Genomic DNA, 21,971 nt, shown 5'->3' with positions numbered 1-21,971 from the left:
CAGATTAGCAACTGCATCTAGCTCCAAATTTATTTCCAAGCTCAGGGAGTGGAAAGTCTGTGTAACCTGGGCCCCTTTTGTCTTCAGGGACCAACCCAACCTACAGCACCAACCATATAAGGTGCTGTAATCATGACACACTTCTAATGGTGGGGGGTGCATGCCATGGCATCGGGGTGCAGCGTGCATGGGAGGGTGCAGGCTTGTCTCCTCATTAAATTGCACTGGCTTCAGGCTCTCATCTATGCAATCCTGGGTTACTGGTTACTGGTGAAGGCATTGAAATGCACTGTTGGGGATGTTTACACTAAGTCTCTTAGAAAATGTTTCCTTTCATCCCACTTTCCCAGTTGGGAACTCTAGACACAACCTTGCTGTTTTCTGACTCTTTGCTCTGTACTTGGTGCTAGTAGGACTCTTTGGTGAAAACAGCAAAAATATTATCTTTTAACACATGTTGCTGTTCATATGTTTATGCAGAATAGTCAGAATGTGATTTGGGAAATGGATGATTTCTCAATAGCAATGTCTTGCCTAGATGCCTCAGGACACTTTGTCTCAAGCATCAGGAGTTTCAGAAAATGTAAGAGGATGTCACAAAGACCTCTGTATAGTTCTTCAAAATCTGTATTCAATGCCTGGTTTATACCAGCTGTCTGGGATCTTAATACTTGAATCTGTAACATAAGATTAAATTTTTTCTTTTGCTATTGGTCACTGGCAATGGTGGAGTGATCTTTGCACACCACCTGTGGGTTTAGGTGCTGATCAGATGCACTGCTGCTTTTCATTCACTTGGTGAGGGGAAATTAATCTGCTTGATGTGGAAACTCTAGACCAGAACACAACAGTAAAGCTAGAATTATGTAGGCCTTTTTTAATGTCATTAAACCCAGTTCCTGTATTGGGAGGACTGGAGGTTGGCCAATAGATGTATCTTCTACAATAAGGAAAATCCAGGGTACTAAGGTGTTTAAAGTGACTAAAGTAGTTTAAAAAAACCCACCTAAACTAAAAACAAATCATTAAAAATAGAATTAGCATTCCACATTCTGTATAATGTAATATAGAAATACTATTCCATCTCTTCAAACATGATAAGCCTACAAGCAAAAAGCTAATGGTGCTGATGGGATTAAGAGGGTAGGAAGGGCTTTTATAATCAATAACTTAGGGGCAGAAAAAAAATTACGAAGAAAGTAGGTCTGTGAATCAATGAAAGGCAGGATGGCCTTAATATAACTCAACAGTTGAGCACTTTGGATTTTTCGCAGTACTTATCTAAGCAGTGTTTATGTGATTTCTATGGGAAGACATGGAATGGATTAGTTTGCAATAACTGAAATGTGATGTGACATTTTGCCTAATTCTGCGTAATTGCAGGTCATGCTCACCCTGATTTGCATTCATGCTCCTGCTCTTTCCCTTGTACCAGGTCCCACAGGCAGACAGGGCAGAAAAGGCCAATCCAGCAAACTTACTTTCCCTACTATTTTGGTAGGCAAGCTATGAGATTTACCTGTCCTGCAGATCCCTGCCTATATGTAACCAGAAATCTGCCTTTTGCTTAGACTTGCCTTGAGAGACACTGAGCAGTTTAAGATGTTGTAGTCTATGTGAAACCATATAAACATCAGTGCATATATACATCAGACATCAGGGCCATCATATACATCAGTGTATGTATACATCACAGAAACACTCAAGTAATTTCATTTACCAAAGGAAACTTTTGCAAGAGTTTGTAAACATATCTACTTAGCTGTGCCCTGATGATTTCTGAAAGCGTTTTGACTTATAATGATGCGTGGGAGTATGAAATTGTAAACATGCTTTATTTATATTTTCTATTATTATTATTGTAGCATGACTTTTAATGACCGGATATTCCAAGTTTGAAAATATTTAAACAGTCAAACCCACTATTCTGTGTGTCTGTGTCTTTCCATGACACTTTCTATAAAAATTGGTGTCTCCTTACTTTGGTTTCCGCATGAAGCTGAGTAAAACTGCTTTTCTTTCTGCTCATGTTACATTAAAAAAATCAAAACTGATTTCTCTGAAAATGTAAGTAGAACTTACTTAAAAATTTTAAGCATCTGTTGCTTAGAAGCAGCCTCTGAATAATGCAGTTTCCCACAGCTTTCCTTAGGTGTTTGCACTCCATGTGCAGATCTCACAGGCTGTTTGTAATAGGAGGTTTTCTGGTTTTTGCAGGGTGCCAGGGTATGGCTGCGGGAGCAGGACCAGCTGCAGCCATGCACTGTTGGCTTGTGTGCCGATGGAAACGTGCTCTTCGCCTCAGATTATGGCACGGTGAGTGAAGTTTGCATGAGGCTGTAGCCTATGCCAAGTTCCAAGATGGACTTCTTGGTTTTGCATGACCATCATGTTGAAATGTATCAATTGAAATGCTGTGATTCTGTCTGATAAGTGACCAGGCTCTGTTACAAACTATGCCAAAAGTCTAACGAAGGTTAAAAAGAGGAGATTGTTCTTCCTTTGTCTGCCCACCTCACTTTTCTTGGTTTTCTTTGTGTCATCTTTGAAGGAGTTGCATTCACAGCCTAGCAAAACCATTATATTGGCTAAATGCTCCTGGGAAGGAGGCAGCTCCACCAACTAAGCAGCCCTTCCTGCCAGGATGTACTTGTTGCAAGCTGTGCCACTGTAAGAGCTGTTGTGTTCACCACCGTCTGCTTCAGCAGCTTTTGCCATCAGCCCTTTGGGTCAGGGACACATGGCAGTGGCCTCCCTGTGTCAGTCAGTGGTGTAAATGCAGCAGTGATGCCCAGGACAGTTCAGCAAGGCAGCCAAGCTCTGAGAGCAGAGCTCTCTGACAGTGGTAGGAACAAGCCTCTTTCCTGTCTGATTTCCAGCCCTGTGCTCCTTGTGGTTCCCTGGTGCATCTGCTGTAGTGCTCGTGGAATAATATTGGTAGGAAGGGATCTCTGGGGATCATCCAAGTCCTCAGTGAGTCTAACCCTGGGAAAACTATCCATTGCCTTCAGGGAGGTTCTTGGTGAGTCAGACTGGTGCCTGGTCTCCGAGGAGGATGGGGAAACAGGCAGGACTGTGCCCTCCAGCAGTGAGCAATTAGATCTGCTCAGCTGTGCTGGTGAATGGGGCTCTGCAGGTGGCTGCTTTGTTACAGGAAAATGGATAGGTTTTCTTCAGCCTCTTACCTGGCAAACAAAGGAGGGTGCAGGGGGAAAAGGGATTTAGGACTCCAGTTAGTGGAGAATCAGTGGTAGGACTGTCATATTTTTCAATCTTCCTTTGAAAGGGCTGGATTTCAAGTCATCATTCTTTTTTAAAGATCCTGTTTTGTTTCTCAGAGATGTAAACTCACCTAGCAAACACAAATTTTTCATCTGGTTACTGTAGTCTCTCAAATTCCTTCTTGGGGATCCTTGTTTTGGAAGTGCTGGATAGTCAGTAACACATTTTAAGGGATCACAGGTACTGCAGCAGCCTCTGGAGGGACAACAAACAATGAGCATTTCTGTTACTCTCCCAGTCCTGTCTCTTCTGATATGCTGCTGTGGCCTTGTAAAATCCTCCAAACCCACCTGGCACCTCTGAAATCTACCTTAGAGCCATCTAAGGGGGTGCACCCACTGCCAGCCTGTGTCCTGTATATAGACAGGCAGAAGATAGACACAGGATGATGCTTGATGACTCAGAGGTATAAAAAAAAGCTGAATTTGGGGGGGGTTTCTCCCATGAAACAAGAAACCACTACGCTGAAGGAGCATGTGCTTCACGGCTTATGCAGCAAAAGCACATGGTGATCATTAAAGGGCTTTCTTTGTTCAGTGCCCCCCACAATAGTTGTCCTATGTGCTTCCCTTGCCTGCCACCTTCATTGTTTCATACCTGTAGGAGGGACTGGAAGTCCTACCCCAGGTGAAAACTCAGATAAAAACTTCTTCACTTTGGGTTGAATCACAGGGTTTGATCCCTGTGATTTTTAGAACCCCTAAATCTAGTTGTCCTCATGTTTGCTGTGGCCCAGCATACCTGCAGCTCTTGCAGCTCTAAGGTAAGAAGTCCAGTCCTTCAAAGCTTTTGTAATTCATTTTCACTTCCTTTAAAACACCTCGAGCAATAAATCCTTCAGAAATGTGTCTTCCTGGGAGGAAAGGAGGAGCCAATGCTTACAAAACACAAGATTTGAAACCATGATACAGACAAAGCAGCCAAATGCTTTATGGATAAACATAATTTGGATGCCAGGTAGGAGCTTTGCTTATGTGCTCTGGATGGCACTGATGGATGGAATTGAGTTTGAGAAGGAATCATTTCTTCCTTGCTGAGCCTGGTGAGCAGGGCTGGCAATCTCATCTTGGCTTGTTTGCTGGCCAGGTTTTGCTTTATTCCTGACCATTGCAGGGGCTTGGAGAGAGTCATGGTCATTTTGTTCTGACTATGGGCTAAACCTGAGGCAAAATCAGTTTCTCACTGGGAAGAGAGTAGAAATCTTTGGCTGTGTTGTGAGGTACCTGTTAGACTGAAAGCTGATTGTTTTCCTTCCCAAATAATAAAGATCTCCTTATTGACACCTATAACTTTGTGTTTTACATATTAGCTTGTTGGAAAAGGGAAACTCCAGGGGCTACTTTGCTGAGAGATCAGTTTGTCTGAGCTCTCACTTGCTTCAGGAAAAATCAGCTATCATATTCAGCTCAGTAGTGCTGAATGACAGCCTAGCATACCTTGCCTGGAACAGGATGATAGAGAGGATCTTCCAAACTGCTCTCCTGCTGCATTTCTAGAAGGGTCCAGAAGTGAGCAGTAGGGTAACAAAAGCTTCCTTACTGGGGCTTTAAAGGTGGAGCTTCATCCTGTTTGTGTCTCAAATCTCTGAACTCCTTGAAGAAAGCCACTTTGACGCAGTCTTGGGAACAAAAAACCACTATATGTCTGTCTCCAGGATGGTGGATGATCCCTGTAGCCTGTTGGTGATATAGAGACTGGAAACTACTCTCTACCTCGGAGGGCAGAGAGCAAATTAATTGTCAGCTTTCTCCTGGTGCAGGGAAGATCTGAAAACTCTCCCGCATGTCACAAGTGCCTTGCAGAGGCATAGAGACATCACCTCCCAAACCTCAGTGGGGCTGGAGGCCCCAGCCTCTGCCTCAGAAAGGGTGAGCTGCTAGAGGTGCAGTGATGTGCAAGGGCATTATGTGAACCTCTGCAGCCTCAGGGACAGACAGGTGACATTTTGGCCTCAGCTAGGATGTCAATGTGGCATCAGATTGCTCCTCCAGGGAGTATATTTCACCTCTGCAGTGTTTCTGTCCAGAAGGTACCAGAATCAATGCTCCTAATACAGCTTTATTGCAGTCCTGCCAGAGCACCTGTTTAACTCTTTATGGATATTGGACCAGGCTTTTTTTAGAGAGGGATGACTGAATAACACCAACCAAGTGGCTCAAGACAGGTTTAACAGGTGATTAGCTAACTCCTACTAATTATTTACTTGTGTATTTAGGACTCCTGTTGCTCTTCAAGGTTCCATTTTCTGCCACACTGTCCACAGGAGCAAGGAAACAAGCCCTGACCCATCACTTTTCATGCACAGCAGCCTCTTGGCATAGGTGCTGCCAGCTGCCTGATATCTTTTAGGACACTTGTCCACTCAGCCTTTTCTCTAAATATTTTCTTAATGTTTCTCTTCTGGCCCAAATGGCCACAAGGGCTGACAAAGCAGTGGTAAATGAGTAAGTACCAGGCAGATGTAAGGAAAGATCACGTCATGCCGTTTTTTACTTATCCCCTTCCAAAATTTGTCCAAGTCAGCAGAGGAGAGAGAACCAGGGTTGTTTGCTGCCTCATGGTTTGGAAGTGATTTTGTTCCTGACAGACTCCAGTTCATGTTATGCATCTGCAGCTTGTACTCTCTCCTGAATTTAGTTGTCCCATTATCCCTTCCCACTCCTTCAGTTTTCTTGTGAAAGTGCCTGAGGTCTCTGCTCTGAAAAGGGAAAAAAAAAAAGCTTTTTTTTCAGGCTATGCTAGCAGAGTGTCCTGCTGCTGGCAGTCATAGCCCTCTGATACCCAGGTGAAGAATTGGTGTGGCAATGACCAGAGAGGCCTGGAGAGAGAGCCTGTCTTCTGTACTGGGCTTTGTTCTACAAAACAAAAACCTGTTCATGAACATGAACTATGTATTTTTGAAAGTCTCCTGGCTGGTGAAAAAAATTGGGCTGTGGCACAGTCTGCCAGTGGAAGATACCAAGCCCTTGCCACATTAGGTGTGACTGGGCAGACCTGGGATGAACACACATGGGGGAGTGAGCCTGCTTCTTCTCCCCAGCTCCGCCCAGGAACAGAGCTGCTTTTTGGTTGTGCAGGCATCATGGCAATCTCATAAAGGGATGCTGTGCTGGATTATTCTTGCCCTGCACTGGCTCAGAGCCCAGAAGGGGTGTTTGCTGGGCACCTGCAGCGTGCTGCAGCATGAGCGCCCTGGAAGGGACTCGCAAGGGTGGCTTGCTGGAGGGGGCAGGGTGACCTCATTCTGTCTGCAGCCTGCAGCTGCAGGGATGGCCTCTCCTTAGCAGTTACAGCAGCCTGAGCACACCAGAAAAGCAGGCAGGAGAAACCAGTTAGATCAATGCTATAGATCATGGTTCATTCTCTGTGGAGCCTGTCAGTTTCTTGCTGGCACCCAGGAGGGCTGACAAGCAGGGATGAAAATGAGGTAGAGACCAGAGCCCCAGAAGGGAAGGAAAAGCCCAAGTTTCTTTGGAAGGGTTACCATGGACCAGTTTCCTTCTCTAGGCTGCCTGTATGAAGTGTCCCATCTGTCTGTCTTGGGTCTTACCATCTAGAGCAGCTTTGGATGCTGGGTGGGAGATGGCACATGGTTGAATCCAAGAGTGGGAAGCAACTGAAATAACTTTTGTGAAATGCCAGCATCGTGCTTGAGGAGGAGGAAAGGAGGGCTGGGATGTGCCTGTGGTGGAGGGGAACAGTCACATAATCTCAGCTGTGTTGAAAGGGGATGAAGAAGATGACCTGATAAATGAAGAGTGGGTTATTGAGGAGGAGGAAGCTCTAACAGGAAGAAGGGTGCAGCAATTGAGGCAAGAAGAGTGCAACTGCACAGAGAGAGAAGTGGGTACTTCCCAGAGCAGTGATAGAATTTAATAGGTGTCGCTGTACAAATATTTTGAAAGCTGTATCATATAGTACATGCCAGCGCACACACAGAGGATGTCACTACTTTATTTGGCTTCTCATCTGCTTTCTTTTCTTTGCTCTTGACATGATAACCTCTCCCACATGCTCTCTGGCTGCTTCTACAGTGAATGCAGGGCCAAACCTGGAATGTAAATTAGCTTTGCCTCTACTTCCCCACAGTCAGAGACATGATCCCATCTGTGTTTTTTGTGAAAGACTGTTCCTGGTCTCATGGGAGCAGCTGCCATCAATATTCACAGTCATGAGTGGGGTATGTAATACCTGTCCAGCCTAGTGCAGCTGGAGGCTGGTGTCCTGTTCCTGTTCAGGAGATTTCAGTGGAAATCAAGTAACCTTGCACTGGTTTGTCCTCATCCATAGTGAAGGTGAGAGATTGACTCTCTGGCAAAAGAAGGGAGTATGCTGTATGGTTTCTGGCCAAAGTGCTCAAATAGGTAGGGACAGGAATGGAAGGATGCCAATAAAAGGAAGGATCCCTAAAAATAGGGAGCAGATCTAGGCCTTACTCATTTCATTTTCCAGTGCCAAAGTATAAAGGTGCATGTTTCTGGTAAGAGATCAGACCATGTGCCCAGGTATCATGACCTTGTTTGTCCTTTTCCCCATTCTTCCAGGTGTTCCAGTACCCCAAGGCCTCCCTTTCCAGGGAAAAGGTCTTGCCAATGCACCAGACCAGCATTGATGGTGTAGAAGACATGTCCATGCTGGGAGATCTGCATGAAGCTGCCATCCTGCTTAACCTGCACCAGCGCTACCAACAGGGTAACATCTATGTAAGTGCGCAGGCTGGGCCACATCCCTTCTGGCTAATGGTTTTTGTTTAGCTTCAGGGCTGCCACTTTGCATATGAAATACTGATGTTAGCCTTGTTTCTTGAGTATTGTTTCATGTGGATAGGAATTGGAGGGGGTTTTCTGCCTTGCCAGCTCCATCATCCCTGTGAGATAGTACCCCTACCACAGGGGCCTCTTTGCATCTATGGAAGAACTTCCAAAACATGAATGCAAACCTGTTGCCTAATTCTTCTGCTTTTACATGCAGTTGTACCTTTTTTTAATTGCTCTGCTCTCCTTGCACAAATGAATACTCAAGGCATCTCCTGATTTCCCTCTCAGGCCCTCAGGAAGCAGACAGATGTCAGGAAAGGGACTTGTGAGGAAAAGCACACCTGGGACGAGGCATCCCTGGAGTGCTGGGACAGCAGACTGCTCTGTGAGACTTGGAGAGGACAAGAAGAATATATTACAAAGACTGCCTTACCTTGCTTTATTCTTACCTTCTTTGTCCATGCTATGTGCACACAGAGTTCTTCAGATTATGACAGAAAAAATGTAAATCTCTTTCTGTGTTGCATAGCAACTGTTATCAAGACAACCAGACCATATGCACCTGTATTCCAGGAAATTATCAGTAAAGTGACCCTGTTTCTGAACCATCTCCTGCACTGGTTGCAGAAATTCTTTTTTTTTTTTTTTTTTTCTGTAGACCCCCTTACCTGTTGTCCATCAACACAGCCTTGTAACCCTGTGACAGTACCCACATGCACATACTATTTTGATGTCCCATGTCCTTGCTGCTCTTCTTATCCTGTATTTGACACATGCTATGTGTCTGTGTAGCTCTTGGCCCATTTGGGTATATCTCTCCTGTTTCCTCTTCCTCACATCTTAAAATGCAGGGCAGGATTCTCTTCCTTTTCTATCTCCACCTTGTCCCAGAAATGCCACAACACCAGCACTGGGACAGTGTCACAGCAGCTGTATCTCCTTAAGCCTTTCCTCTAGCTCTGATGTGTCATTCCTTCTCTTATTCAGCATTAGTTCTGTGCCTTCTCCATCCCTGCATAAAGGTGTTAATGTTTAACACCTTTACACCGCATTTTTTGCCTTTGCATAGTGCATGAATGTCAGCTGTGCACTTCACGTCTGAAATTTTTGGAGATGTGTGAAGGTGCCTGACCTCTGCAACACGTTCAGCACTGGGAAGAGCCCCACAGTGAAGGACTGTAAGCCCCACCTCAGAGTGGGACTGTATTTGGGTATATGTGTGAGCACTCTCTGACCTAGAGGACACAAACCATACCAGTGCTGTTTTGCATTTCTACAACACAGACATTAACATTGCACTTACCTTATCGCTCTTTTTGGCATAGCCCAGCTGCATATAGTTTTCATTCAAGCAGAAATTGAGAATGTCAGCTGTACTGCCACCTAATGACTTGCAATGCTCTGTGAATACCATGAATGGTGCAGGGCTGCAGTTCATTTAATATCATCCTCAGCAGTCTCCACAGATAGAACATAGTAGGCTGAAGTTGCAGCTGAAGCTGTGCTGAGAGGAGTTATGCCTATCAGTCAGGGACAAAAATATTTGGAAGAAAATTGGAGAGATCAGAAGTAGGTGAGAAATACAATTTTCTGGAAAACAAAGATCACCTGTAGGAATGGGTAACCTGGAATACTGATAACTAGTATTAAAAATAAGTACATAATAATAAAAATAATTAATGAGAGGATGGACAACTGAGAACAGGAAGTGGACAGCTGCTGTGAAAAAACGCAGCTCTGAGCTGTATGCCTAGAGGCATCCTACCATGAGCTCCTAAAGGTGATTCTTTCTGATAGGGAGTGTAAGTAGCAGTGTATCTAGACTAGTGTGATATCCATAATTGATTTACTACAGCAGTACCAGCTCAACAGTACCTTTTGTTTTCCAGATAAATACTATTCAAGCTCTACCCAATTGTTTAAGGAAATTATGTGAGCACAGCAACAGCCTGCAATTTTTAGGTGTGCATTTTCCCCCTTCATTCTTGCAATTCGTGTATTCTTTAGTAAAAGTAGACCCAACATAATGTGAGTGATGTAGAAATAAGCCAGGGGCCGTACTGCCCCATTCTGTGCTGTCCTGAGCAATCCATGCCTAACGATCCAAGCAGGATTTATTGTCTTGAGAAGCAGACATGCCACATGCAGTTTGTCCTGCTTTGGAGACTTCTTTGCTAATAGAGTAGCTGGTATGTACGTAGTTGATGCAAAATGCTACTGCTGTTAAAAACTGTGGATAGAAATTGTCGATAAGGGAATGCAGGTAATGAGGAGACTGCAACTGGAGATGGAGAAGTTTCCTAGAAACACCTTTGAAAGAGGTGGCTGTACTGGAAGAAGTTCTGGAAAGGACTTTCCAGAAGTTCTCTGGAAAGGAGCTCTGTTCCTTTGGGGAGCTGAAACTAGAATGGGAAATGCAAAATGAAACATCTGAGAGGAGAAGATGCTCTGAAGGTCTGGGAGAAGAGTTAGAATGAACATCTCTGTCTGGACAGAGTCTCTGGACAATGTTCCTCAACTGCTTGTACAATGCTTTGTTTCCAGTCCATGTTTTCTCACTCAGTGCTTTCCTCTTTCCCTCCACCTGTCTGGCCAAAGATCATCTGCTTGCTTATTGCTTTTATCACCAATGATAGGTCCATGTCAGAGGGTCCTCAGGACTTAGTTCTATGATACCCTGTTCATACTGATAATGCAGTTTGGCCTAGGAGATTTTTTTCCCCCTGATGATCTCTGATTACTGCTTTAATAAATGAGTTTTAAATATTTTGGTGACTACAGCATCTTATCCGTCTGGCTTCTGGCTTCAGAGCTTGGCATCGCTGTGGCCCCAGATTTCATTTGGCAGGATGCATCTTTCTTGTCACCAAGTGTTTCATTTACAGCTTCTCCAGTGGATGCATTCAAATTCTTTTATATGTATGTGGTGACTCATAGTTCATGATTTGGAAATAATACTAGATGTTGTGCCTTACCACAAAGCTCGGCACCTACTGCAGCAATCTAAGCGTTTCCTGCATCACCTCTGCTAAGAATGGGTATTCATAGTCCAAGATGTCCCTGTGAGGGAGACCACTGCTCCAGCAGCAGGATTTCAGATGGATGTTGACCATATTACAGAGCCATTGTTAGCAGAGAGGTGGCACCGATGCTCTGAACTGCAGCTCTGAGAATAACTGGATTTGAGCTGGTTGGCTGAACCGAAAAAGTCATGCCCCAAAAGACAAAATTAATTTCCTTCTGACTTCACAATATAATACATTTGAAATTCAATACTGGGCTCTGGGTATTTTATTTTAAACCTTAGTACCTCTTTTTTGAACTGTGAGATTTTTAAAATAAATATTTTCAGAATAAAATGTTTAGAAAATGTAGAAATGTTTTGACTTGAAATCCAGAGCTTCATCTTCAGCTGTCAATTTTGATTTGGTTTACAAAATGATTTAAGCTGCTCCAAACACCATTTTTCACCAGAAGAAAAATTATATGCTGTAGTGGTTATTTGCACATGTATGTGCATGTGTGTGTGTGTCTGTGTTGCACCTCTTTGTTGAGGTGGTTCTTGAACCCTCCCAAGCCCCCTCCACTTAAGACTGTGTATAGGGGCATTGAAGGTGTCTCCTGAGACTCCTTCAGTGCTGGCTGTGCTGTTCAGCTTCAAGCACAGCAAGGTAGATGGGTATGAAGATGGCTTCATGTTCTTAAATTGTGTAAGCCTAATTTAGGAAAGATAACAGGATAAGAATGTTATATTGTAAAGCAGCAAAATTCAGAGTGCCCCATCCATACCCAATTGTGCAGCCCCTTCCCTGTGGTTTGACATTTTTTGCCAAACTGGGGAGCTCTCTGCCGAAGCTCAACATCCTTATATAGGCTTTCTCCCTTCTCCATGAGTTATTTCAGGGTCTGGGTTTGTCATGATCTTTTTATTTTTTTCCAGGAGCTTTATTTCCTTGCTGTGTTTTGTTTTCTCCCCCTAGACAAACATTGGTTCCATCTTGGCATCAGTAAATCCCTACAAACCCATCCCTGGTCTGTACAGCGTGGATGCCATAGACCTGTACAGACAGCACCGGCTGGGTGAGCTGCCTCCCCATATCTTCGCTACTGCTAACGAGTGCTACTGCTGCTTGTGGAAGCGTCATGACAGCCAGTGTGTTCTGATAAGGTTAGAAATAAAGAACCAGCTACTCCCTCGCTGCATCACATGCCTTGCTCCCGCTGTTCCATTTTCATTGGCATCTGCCTAAATATCCACACCATCCTTCCTATCTTTGCCTGATCCCTGCTTGTCACAGCAGAGATGCCACGTGTTTATTCCCAGAGATCTCTCCTGTGCTGTGGGTGGGATGGTCATCAGCTCTGTCTGTCCTGGATTTGTGAATGAAATGTATGTTTTTTCCTAACAGCGGAGAAAGTGGAGCTGGAAAGACTGAGAGCACCAAGTTGCTGCTGAAATTCTTGTCAGCCATGAGCCAGACCTCCCTTGGGGCCCCTGTGTGTGAGAAGAGCACTCGCGTGGAAGAAGCCATCCTGGAAAGCAGGTACAGTCCACCCTCATGGGCACCCAACATGCTGAGTCAGCCTGCCTTTGGGGGGGCCCTGCCTTTGGAGGGGCCCTGCCTTCTGGGCAGCCGGGCCATGGATGGAGCCAGACCTGAGTAGTGAGGATCACAGAGCTGAACGGTGTCACGTCAGGGAAATGCGAAGGTTGCGGTCTTGCCGGGATGCCTCACCTGGCTGCTCTCCCAGCTGTCCACGGATGGATTAGGCTTCTTTCCAACAGCAACATAGGGTGTGCATGGCAGCCAGAGAATTAATGCTCTACCTCTCGGTTGTGGATGTCCTCACAGTGAGTGTCTGTCATGCTCTGATTCCTGGTCTCCTTCATTTGCCCCTGCTCTCCCCTGGCCTCCATGTGTTTTAGGCTGCTGGAATGTCTTGCCCTCAGGGGTCCCATGGGCCTCCTTGCAGCCCTCCTGCTGTCCAGGCAACTGATATCATGGAGAACATCCATGGAAGCTGTAAGGGGCCCTGGGTGGTCACAGCTGGTCTCGACTGGAGTTGGCACCAGGGAACAACCAACACCCACCTAAACCTTGGCAGGGCATCAGGCAGGCAGGGAAGCACATGGCAGCTGGATCAAACATGTTTGGGAGAGAAGTCAGCAGCCATGAGGGGATGGAGACATGCTTTGGGGGAAATCTTTCATGCTGAAAGAGGTCCTGACACCCCCGAGGGACCATGGCCCATGCAAGGGCAGGGACACCCCTGAGGGACAGGTGACCCACACTGGAACAGGTACACGAAAGAAAAAAGTGTCAGAAAAACCTGAAGAAGCAAACTGCAGCTGAGGAAAAGCATTAAGAGGCAAAAAGAAGCAGAGAAAATGACGAAGCAAAGAGCGACAGAGAGAATTAGTCCTGCGTGTGCGTCCCCAGGTTCCTGTGCTGCCTTGGGGGAATTTTGAGGGACTGGGTGTAACCTGAAGTAAAAATGAAAGCTGAGGCTAAGAAAAGGAGGTCAGTAGGTGTTTGACTTTTGGTAAGCCTGGGGAAGAGGGAGGAAGAATGTTTACTTAAGTGGCTGTCTTATTGTTTGTGTCTTCCTTTTCTTTAATACCTGAATTCTATTTAATAAATTAAATTAAACAAAATTTCTCAGCACAAGACTGTCTTACCTATGACTGGAGAACCTTGCTGGGGGTCCTGCAGTTTGGTATTGCCAAGGTTGAGATTGTAGGTTGGTCCTAGCTGGAGCCTGTGATAGTTGCAGAAACCTCCAGAGGAGTAAATCAGATATCTGCAACAGGATCTAATAAGAATAAGTTGGAATCCTTTGAACTATCTGTGTGAAAGTGACTTGCATGCAAGTGGCATATTTCAGGGCTCAGAGTGTAGAGAGAAGGAATGTTTCCTGGAAGATGATGATGCAGAAAAGCTACAGGTAACTGTGGTCAAAATAGCCTAAGCAGACCTGCACTGTGTAGTATGGCAGCTGTGAGAGCATTGTGGGTTTTAGGATCCTTATAAGCAGAGCAACATTGAGCAGAAGGGCTGTTGCCCTTGGACTTGCTGCTTGAGAGACTGTTGTTGGATGATTTATACTTTTCAGGTGTGCAGATTTTACCAAGGATGCAGGCAAATTGCAAAAAGCTCTGAAGTGCAGTACAGTCATGACTCAAGATCTGAAAAATCTGCTTTAAGGCAAGCAGCTTAGAAGGCTCAAGCATGCTTAGCAGTTAAGTGGTAACTTGACAGTGATCCAGAGAGCTTAGGATGGTGGATAGGTGATTCCTGAGTCTGTAAGATGCCACAGCTGTGAGCTGGAGTGAAGTAAGAGCTTCTGACCTGTTCTGTGTACGTCTCTAGTGCTACATGAGCTATTGCAATGAGAGTGCAAGAGAATTTGATTTGTCACCTTTTCCCTGAAGACGAGAAGATGAAGGCCTGGCCCAGACCCAGAAGCTGCTGCCACTCCTATGAAGCCTACTTTGTGTTTGGGGTTCAGCTTCACTTGCTCTGCCACTGGCCCCCCTCTGGTTGGCTTATGGCAGATTTTCATCCTTGCAGCCCAGCACATACCAAGGAACAATGCTGGATTCTTTCTCAATTTCAGACAGCATTGCAAACAAAGTGTTCCATCAGCTTTCTATCACTTGCTTGTGTTGTAACATTCAGGCTTGGTGTATTTCTCATAAATCAGGCTCTGAAAACTCTTTTGGCACTGTTGATTTGGTCTGTTTTCTTTCTTGAAAATCTCTATTAAATCTCTATTAGTTCATTAAAAATTTTGCTAACTTTCAGCTTTTTTTTCTTGCTTGCTTCACTCTGAAGCTCCCTTCTCCATGCTGGGTGCTGCTGCTGACAGCATAGCCACCTTTCCTGTTATTCATCCCCCCAAGTCTTCGAATCTTCTTTTTTGTCGTCAACTATGCATCTGAATACTGAAACTGCATATGGTGCAGTATTTCTAATTCCAGACTTTACTTTCTGCTGCTCCATTGAAACTAGTCCCCATCATTTTGAATCCTGGAGCACACCCTGCCCACATCCAGCTGAGCAGCCAGCATCACCTTCCTGATGTGCTGCTCCTCCTCACAGTTCACTGCTGCATCAAGTGCCACGTTGTGATGTGCTCCTGGTGTGGGCAGATTGCTCGGCCCAGGCGTCTGCCCTCATTCCCGACTGAACCAGCTCACCCTCGCTGCTCTGCCTTGCAACTGCTGCCAGCCTCAGACACACATCTGCTTATTTTCTCCCCATGTCTGAAAGACTTCAGCATTCATATACGTGAGCCCATTGCCAAACTAAACTGTAAGGATATTTCCTTGTGTTTTTCTTATCTATTTTAACATGATTTACAACCATAAAGATTGGCAGGCTGGTTCCTGCATTCTCACTGCAACTGTGGTGGTCACATAATATAACTCTGTCCTCCCTTTTTCTGGCTCTCCCCATTAAATTGGTTGATTTATGGCATTGGTTTGCTCAGTGGGATATTCCTGTGCAATGTCCTTATTTACATGCTTGTTTCAGAGTTGCGGGTCTTGGAGTTCAGATTCTCCAGGGCAAGGAACTTACCTCCTTACAAATTTCTCTAACTGGCATTTCTATAGTTGCAATGTGTTATAACACAGCAATTTTCATTTTAATGCTTGTTTCTTGGAGGTGATTGTTTCAAGAGGTAAGTTACGAAAATACTCCCTGAATTTTCCTGAAGGTTGTTGAGTGTTTCCCCCAATCACAGCCCTCCCTTAGCAAACACTTGCAAGACCTGAAGCTTTCTGCAAGCTCCAGTGGTGTCTTTTGATGCTATATTTATAAACTTGTAAATAATCCCATATCCGCCCCAGTCTCCAGTGGAACTGCACAGTAGATCAATGGAGATATTTAAATGCCAATACTTCTCAGGGTAATAACAGTAATAATTTTTGTTTAAACTATATATATTTTAAAATTAGACATGACGACATGCAGGCTGTTCTAGTAGCGTCTCTATGGCCCCTTGCTTGTCAGGCCTTCAGATTATTTTAGAATTGGCCAAATTGCAAAAATAAATGTTTTAAACCTGAATTCAGCATGTAAATTTGAGTGGCTTAGGCTTTTCCCTTGAATTGTTCTGTGAAGCAAGAACCAAGCTGCATTTCAATTCACTGTTTTCCACATTGTATGAACCTCCTGAAGACAGGAAGGTGACAGGAGATGAAGTTCTTCAATTTATCACCTGTCTGATGTTTGGTGATAGATTTTTTTTCAACTTTTTTTTTTCCTGAAGTGGATGATGTGGCTCTCTTACAATGTAGCTTTCAAATCTATTGTGTGTGTATAGTCCCTCTACTTGGAAACCATGTGGCTTTTATCAGCCTAAGCAAGATTTAGGTAACAAGGGCTTGTGTGTTCCAGTATCAAATTTCAGTACCAAACAGATCGTTTTATTACTGTGTTTGTTTGTTTGAAGATGTTTGCCTGTAGTTTTAATAAATGTCTTATACTGTTTTCTCTTTCAGAGGCAGAAATAAAAAAGGTAGAACAAATATAGAAGTATGTGGTTTAAAGCTACAGAGTGTTTGCCCTATATGTCTGATGCTTCTGAAAATCCTGAAAATAATACAATCCCATTCACAGGATGCTGCTGTGTTAAGGACACAACCTGGCTGGGTCTTGCCACCTTTCATTTCCTGAAGCCACATTGGTGGGGAATGCCCTTGACAGTGTGAGCACCAGCTGCCCATGTGGACTGGGGACTGATTTAATTAACTCCAATCCCAAAGGTTTAAAATTTATCTAGCAGCGTGTTAAATTGCTCCTGCCATTCTTCCTTGCCCTTGAGCTCTCCCGGCTTGTCCAGGCTGGTGCTGTAACAAATTAATCTCTCGTGGCAGAGCGCTCTGTGCAAATGTCAAAAGACTGGGCACATGCTTTGTTTTAATGATATCCCACCACTAATCATATCTTCATTGCCTCGTTTCTGCAGCCCCATTCTGGAGGCCTTTGGAAATGCCAAGACAGTTTATAACAACAACTCCAGCCGCTTTGGCAAGTTCATCCAGTTGCACTTCTCTCAACATGGACACATCCAGGGAGGCCGAGTAACTGATTGTATCCTTTTCTTCAGTGGACAGGAATGGACGGAGTAAGTGAAGATGAGGAGGTGCTCAGTGCGGGTCAGGAAATCCCTCATCACAGTTTCTCAAAGCCAGTTTATAACTGTGGGAAAATTTGCAATTTAAAGAGAGAATAAGTGTTTGTTTTGTGGCTCGGCAGCACCTAACTCTGGAAACCTTTTGTCTAGGTACTGCATTAGGTAGGGACATAGTTTGACTTTTCACTTTGGCAATCTCAACACATGTTACTTAAAACCCTGGAATTTGCTGCCACGTTGATTGCATCCCGTCTGTTCCCCATAAAATTATTGCCTTATGTTAGCTCTGCCAATGAATTTGTGAGACCAAACTAAGAATCACTATATTCTGCCGAATATTTGGATGCAGAAGAGAATTATGACTCCCTGTTTTGGGCTGCCATCTCCAGTGGACCTTGTAACCCTAATCCTAGAATCAAAGAATATCTCAAGTTGGAAGGGACACATAAGGATCATGGAGTCCAACTCCCTGCTCCTCTCAAGACTACCTAAAATGAAATTGTATGCCTTAAGAGCATCACCAGATGCTCCTTGTAGTCTGACAGGCTTGGTGCCATGACCACTTCCATGAGGAGCTTGTTCTGGTGACAAGGACACTGAAGACTGGATATAGTCAAATGATGTTGTGCTGTGACAACTTTCTTCCCTGTATGCCCATGGAGCTCTCTCCCAAAGGCTTAGACCTATCTTTTGTCTACATGAGGCAGCTAAAGCTGCCTTGGCTACATTTCTTGATGGTGATGTTCAAAGCTGCTGATGACTGCAAACCACACCAATTTCCACTGGAGTAGCAGCCAGATGAATTTACTACCATTGTAAATAACAGGCTTGCATTGTTTAGTCTCTGCTCTCTGTGCTGTCAGTAGATTAAAGATAGTGGTCTCTTGCAGAAGCAATGAGAACTGATGCAAGACTTGCTGTGAGCAATACAGACTTTCAGATTAGAGTAGCCTCTAATCTTTCTAGGTGTTCCTAATGTTGGTCATCCTTTGTTAGGTTGCCTATGCTCTATCTGACTCTGTCCTTTTAAATATTTCTTTGGCACATCATACCTCCTTGGAAAATGAGTAGAGAGGATGATCCGAGATGATGTTTAGGACCACTTTTCACCTACTTCCCAAAGTGTCTGTTATTTAATGATTTGCTGCTTGTTACAGGGTTCATCCCAATGTGTCTAGAAGATTCTTTGTCAATCATCAAGAAATATGTGCATATGTCACTTCAATGTTTTTTTCTTAACTTGCTGTTCAGATTTACTGGAAAAGGTAGGTATGCCCTCTACTGACTGCTGGGTGAGCCCCCTTCCCATAGTATGGTGTGGCAGAGCCAGATCACCTCCTGAATGATGCTGTCTTCATCACAGCGTGTAGGCCTTAGCTCCTTATGTTTTACAACTGCAACTGTCCCAAATGAGGAAGAGGCAGAGGAAAAATGTTTGTTCTGTATCTATCAGAGCCTCTTCTCCTATCTTTGATAAATGCTGTTCATTACAGAGAGACCCCAAGAAAAAGCTGTTTACCGAGGGGAAAGAGAAAGAGAACAAGTACCTGGAAATGCAGTTCCGCAGAGAAGAATATGGAGTACAACTCCAAATGCAGGCATCTGTGCTCTGATGTAGTTTCCTTTGGACTCAGGGACTCACTGAAGAGCAGTGTCAGAACTGACAGGTTCGGTTTGCCCAGGTGCATGCTCTTGAGTACAGAGATGTCAGCACATGGTCAGTTGCACAGCCACATGTGACAAGACCTTGATATAGAATTTATTTAGACAAAACCATCACTAAACTGGAAGAAGACCCTCTTGTACTTTGGCCCTGGAGATTTACCTGTATCCTCGTCCTCTCTTTGCCTTTGCAACCTGAAGTCTCATCTCCTTCTACTCGCTACTCTTGTATTCTTTGTTTCAGAACAGAGTGGTACACCAGAACCCTGGAGAGAGGAATTATCACATCTTTTATGCTCTGCTAGCTGGTGTGAGCGGGGAGCAGAAAGGTAATTGCATTTTATAGGATATGGCTTTGTCCTGTTTCCAGTCCAATATGTGAAGCAGGTGTAAGTCAGTTAGAGCATGGATATTTCAGGTACTTGATATGTAGCTTTTCTTTGAAGGCCATATGGTGATTTTGTGGGAAGCAGAAAGGGGAGTTGAGAGAAAGAGCTGAGGATGACAGAAATGCTATATGAGAAAAGATACTTCAGGCATTCTGAGCTGGAGGGAAAAGTCTGTGGAAAGTGATGAGGTAATGAAACTGTCTAGAGGTGAAGGAAGGGTAGAGAGTCTTGATACAGTTGCTGATGGGACCTGTTCCAGGAGTTCAAAGGTTGGATGACAGACATACTTTTACAACAAACCTTCAGTATAGATAATGATAGAGAGAAGAATTAGGAAGACCAATGATGTAGTGGAAGGACTAGAACCAAAACATGTATAGTGTCTGAACAAAGGCTTTACAGCTCAGTACATGGGGAAGGGAGAGGTGGATCTGAAAGAGGGCACACAGAGAAAGTGGCAGCTGCAGGCTGTAGGTGAATCCGCTTTGTAGTGCAGGGTCCCCTTAACAGCATTTGTGTGTACCTGTTCCAAGCACTGCTGAGCACTGATGGTCTTGCTGAAGAGGTCAGATAGGCAGGCAGGAACATGTTACGTTGCACTCTGGTTTTGAGGGACTGGGGAATTTCTTGTTCTCTGTGTGTTAGGATAATCAGGTGGAAGATTTGGGCCTGACAGAATGGAAGGAGTAGGGCTTCAATTTTAGGGAGTATTTACAGGAATGGCTGCATAGGTCAATTCAGAGATCAATCTAAAGCAAAGGAAAATAGTGGGGACCATGGTTATCAGCAAGTACTTAGAGAAACTATACAACACATTCTTTTCTTCAGCAGATCTGCAATTTTTTCCCATCTTCCTCTCAAAGCTGGTGTCCCAGGCTGCTTCACTTCCCGATCTGTAATGTTTTGGGTCTTGATCATCCTTGTCTCCTTTCTCCATTGATTTTTTAGTTCTCCTCTCTTCTTTTCAAAATGGGGGATCAAACCTGCAGAAAGTATTTAAGATGTGGTTGCACTACAGGTACATACATAGATCTAATTCTGGTTTTATATTTAGTTTTGTGTTCCTACTAAAACTAAAGGAACTTAACTATGTTCAGTTTTTTACTGCTGCTCAGCACTGAGATGTCTTCAGAAATCTGACTGTGACTCTCTGAGCTCTGTCTCATGTGATGATACCTAATTTAGAGGTCATTACTGCATGTGTATTGTTAAGACTGTTTTTCTGTATACTCTTTGAGATAGATTTTTTTTTTCTGAGTCAATTCTGTATTGATAAACTGCAACTCTGCAGGTTGGGATTTGACTGTTCTAAATAATTTTGCATAGCCTCTGCAAGCCTTTTTACAGCATACCCTCCTCTTTCCCCCTCCCCAGTGCATTCACTGTTGAGGTGTAGCTTTTGAGGGATATGGAATCAGTTCAGATGAACTCTCCCTATGGTAAACATACACACTTTTGGGGGGACCAAGATCATAGAATTAAAAGGTTCATTGCTAAATAAATTGTTGTCTTTCTCCTGCCTCTTTTTCTTCTGTTGCAGAGAGCCTCTCCCTCTCTGAGCCAGAGACTTATCATTACTTGAACCAGTCTGGCTGTGTGACTGATGAGAACCTGAATGATGTAGAGATGTTCAGTAAGGTCATGGTGAGTTCAGTCCTAACTCCTGCTGAACTTTTGCGCATAATCTCATGGACTAAACATGCTGCATGGTCTAGATCTCACAGGCAGAATATACTTGCCCTAAGCCAAAACTGGGTGTTCAACAAGTCTGAAACTCAGCTCTACCTGTTTATGGTAAAAACAAGGCTCAAAAAGTGTTTTTGGGAAACAGTCAGTAGGAATAATAATTTAGAAAGATGCAGAATTTTTGGGAGCCTGAGTCCCAACCCCCCCACCCCAGAAGGTTCCTGGGAGCCTTCTAGATAGCCTGATGCAGGAAACCTCAAATTGACTATTAGAAGTGGAACAGTTTGATCTGAAGGTAGTGTTCTCCAAATATATTCCAGTAAAATTGTATCACCTGTGCAAATGGCATATTCCGAAATACCACACAGATTTCAATAGACACCTATAACTTTACCAGAGGTTATAGGTTTAGCAGGATGAATGTGCAAATTGATGTTTTATTTGATAAGTGGTTATTGGCCTGAGTGCTTTAGTAATGTAGATGAAGCCAGGTAGGCAAGGCTAGAGAAGTCAACTTAGGATTTCAATAGCTCCTGCTTAGACATGATTTAAGGGAAAGAAACATCTCCTGTACAGCAAAGATTTCAATGGCAACATGGCATTTATATTTCAGCTGAGGAGATGCCTGGAGGAAAGAAGGGAAGTAGAACCCCAGAGTACCCCACTCACAGGGTGAATGCATGAAAACTAGGTCCTACTTCTCAAAGTCAATTTATGCCCCAAGACCTATGGCTCACATGCATGCACTAAGACAGAGGGAATGTGCCATAATTCCTCATTATCTGGTAACCTGTTTCTCACCTTCTAGCAATTAATGCTCAAAGCCTGGTTTTAAATCCTACTGCATAAATCTACTATTCTAAGCTAGAACAAAGTAAGGGGGTTATATGGATCAGAGTAAATTAAGTATATTATATGAATACGTCCTTCAGGGAAGAAAATAAGGGAGAATGTAGAAACAATCCAGTAACATCTGTAACCTGTGCTGCCAGTGTTCAGGGGCAGATTTCCTCACATAGTCACAAACCCATTCTTCCTGTGACAGACCAGC

The 21,971-nt window shown here is 44.0% G+C and overlaps 1 protein-coding gene across 2 annotated transcripts in view; it reads left to right on the top strand.

Annotated features, from left to right (window-relative positions):
- The window catches only part of LOC113965397 (unconventional myosin-X-like), a 91,652-nt gene that overhangs the window by 12,242 nt on the left and 57,439 nt on the right, over positions 1 to 21,971 (top strand). Inside the window, exons 2-9 of one of the 2 annotated variants that reach the window (XM_027678773.1) lie at positions 2,218 to 2,316; positions 7,827 to 7,985; positions 12,020 to 12,207; positions 12,449 to 12,583; positions 17,016 to 17,140; positions 18,435 to 18,448; positions 19,090 to 19,174; positions 20,775 to 20,878. In XM_027678773.1, the coding sequence (XP_027534574.1) occupies positions 2,218 to 2,316; positions 7,827 to 7,985; positions 12,020 to 12,207; positions 12,449 to 12,583; positions 17,016 to 17,140; positions 18,435 to 18,448; positions 19,090 to 19,174; positions 20,775 to 20,878 (909 nt within the window). Of the gene's footprint in view, positions 1 to 2,217; positions 2,317 to 7,826; positions 7,986 to 12,019; positions 12,208 to 12,448; positions 12,584 to 17,015; positions 17,141 to 18,434; positions 18,449 to 19,089; positions 19,175 to 20,774; positions 20,879 to 21,971 lie in introns of those variants that run through there. The other variant, XM_027678774.1, reaches the window with a different exon arrangement.

This window comes from Neopelma chrysocephalum, unplaced genomic scaffold (assembly GCF_003984885.1).
Source record: "Neopelma chrysocephalum unplaced genomic scaffold, ASM398488v2 Primary Assembly neopelma1_44, whole genome shotgun sequence".
Classification (NCBI taxonomy): domain Eukaryota; kingdom Metazoa; phylum Chordata; class Aves; order Passeriformes; family Pipridae; genus Neopelma; species Neopelma chrysocephalum.
The sequence above is the reverse complement of the archived record's forward strand: the minus strand, read 5'-3'. Positions and strand labels throughout refer to the sequence as shown.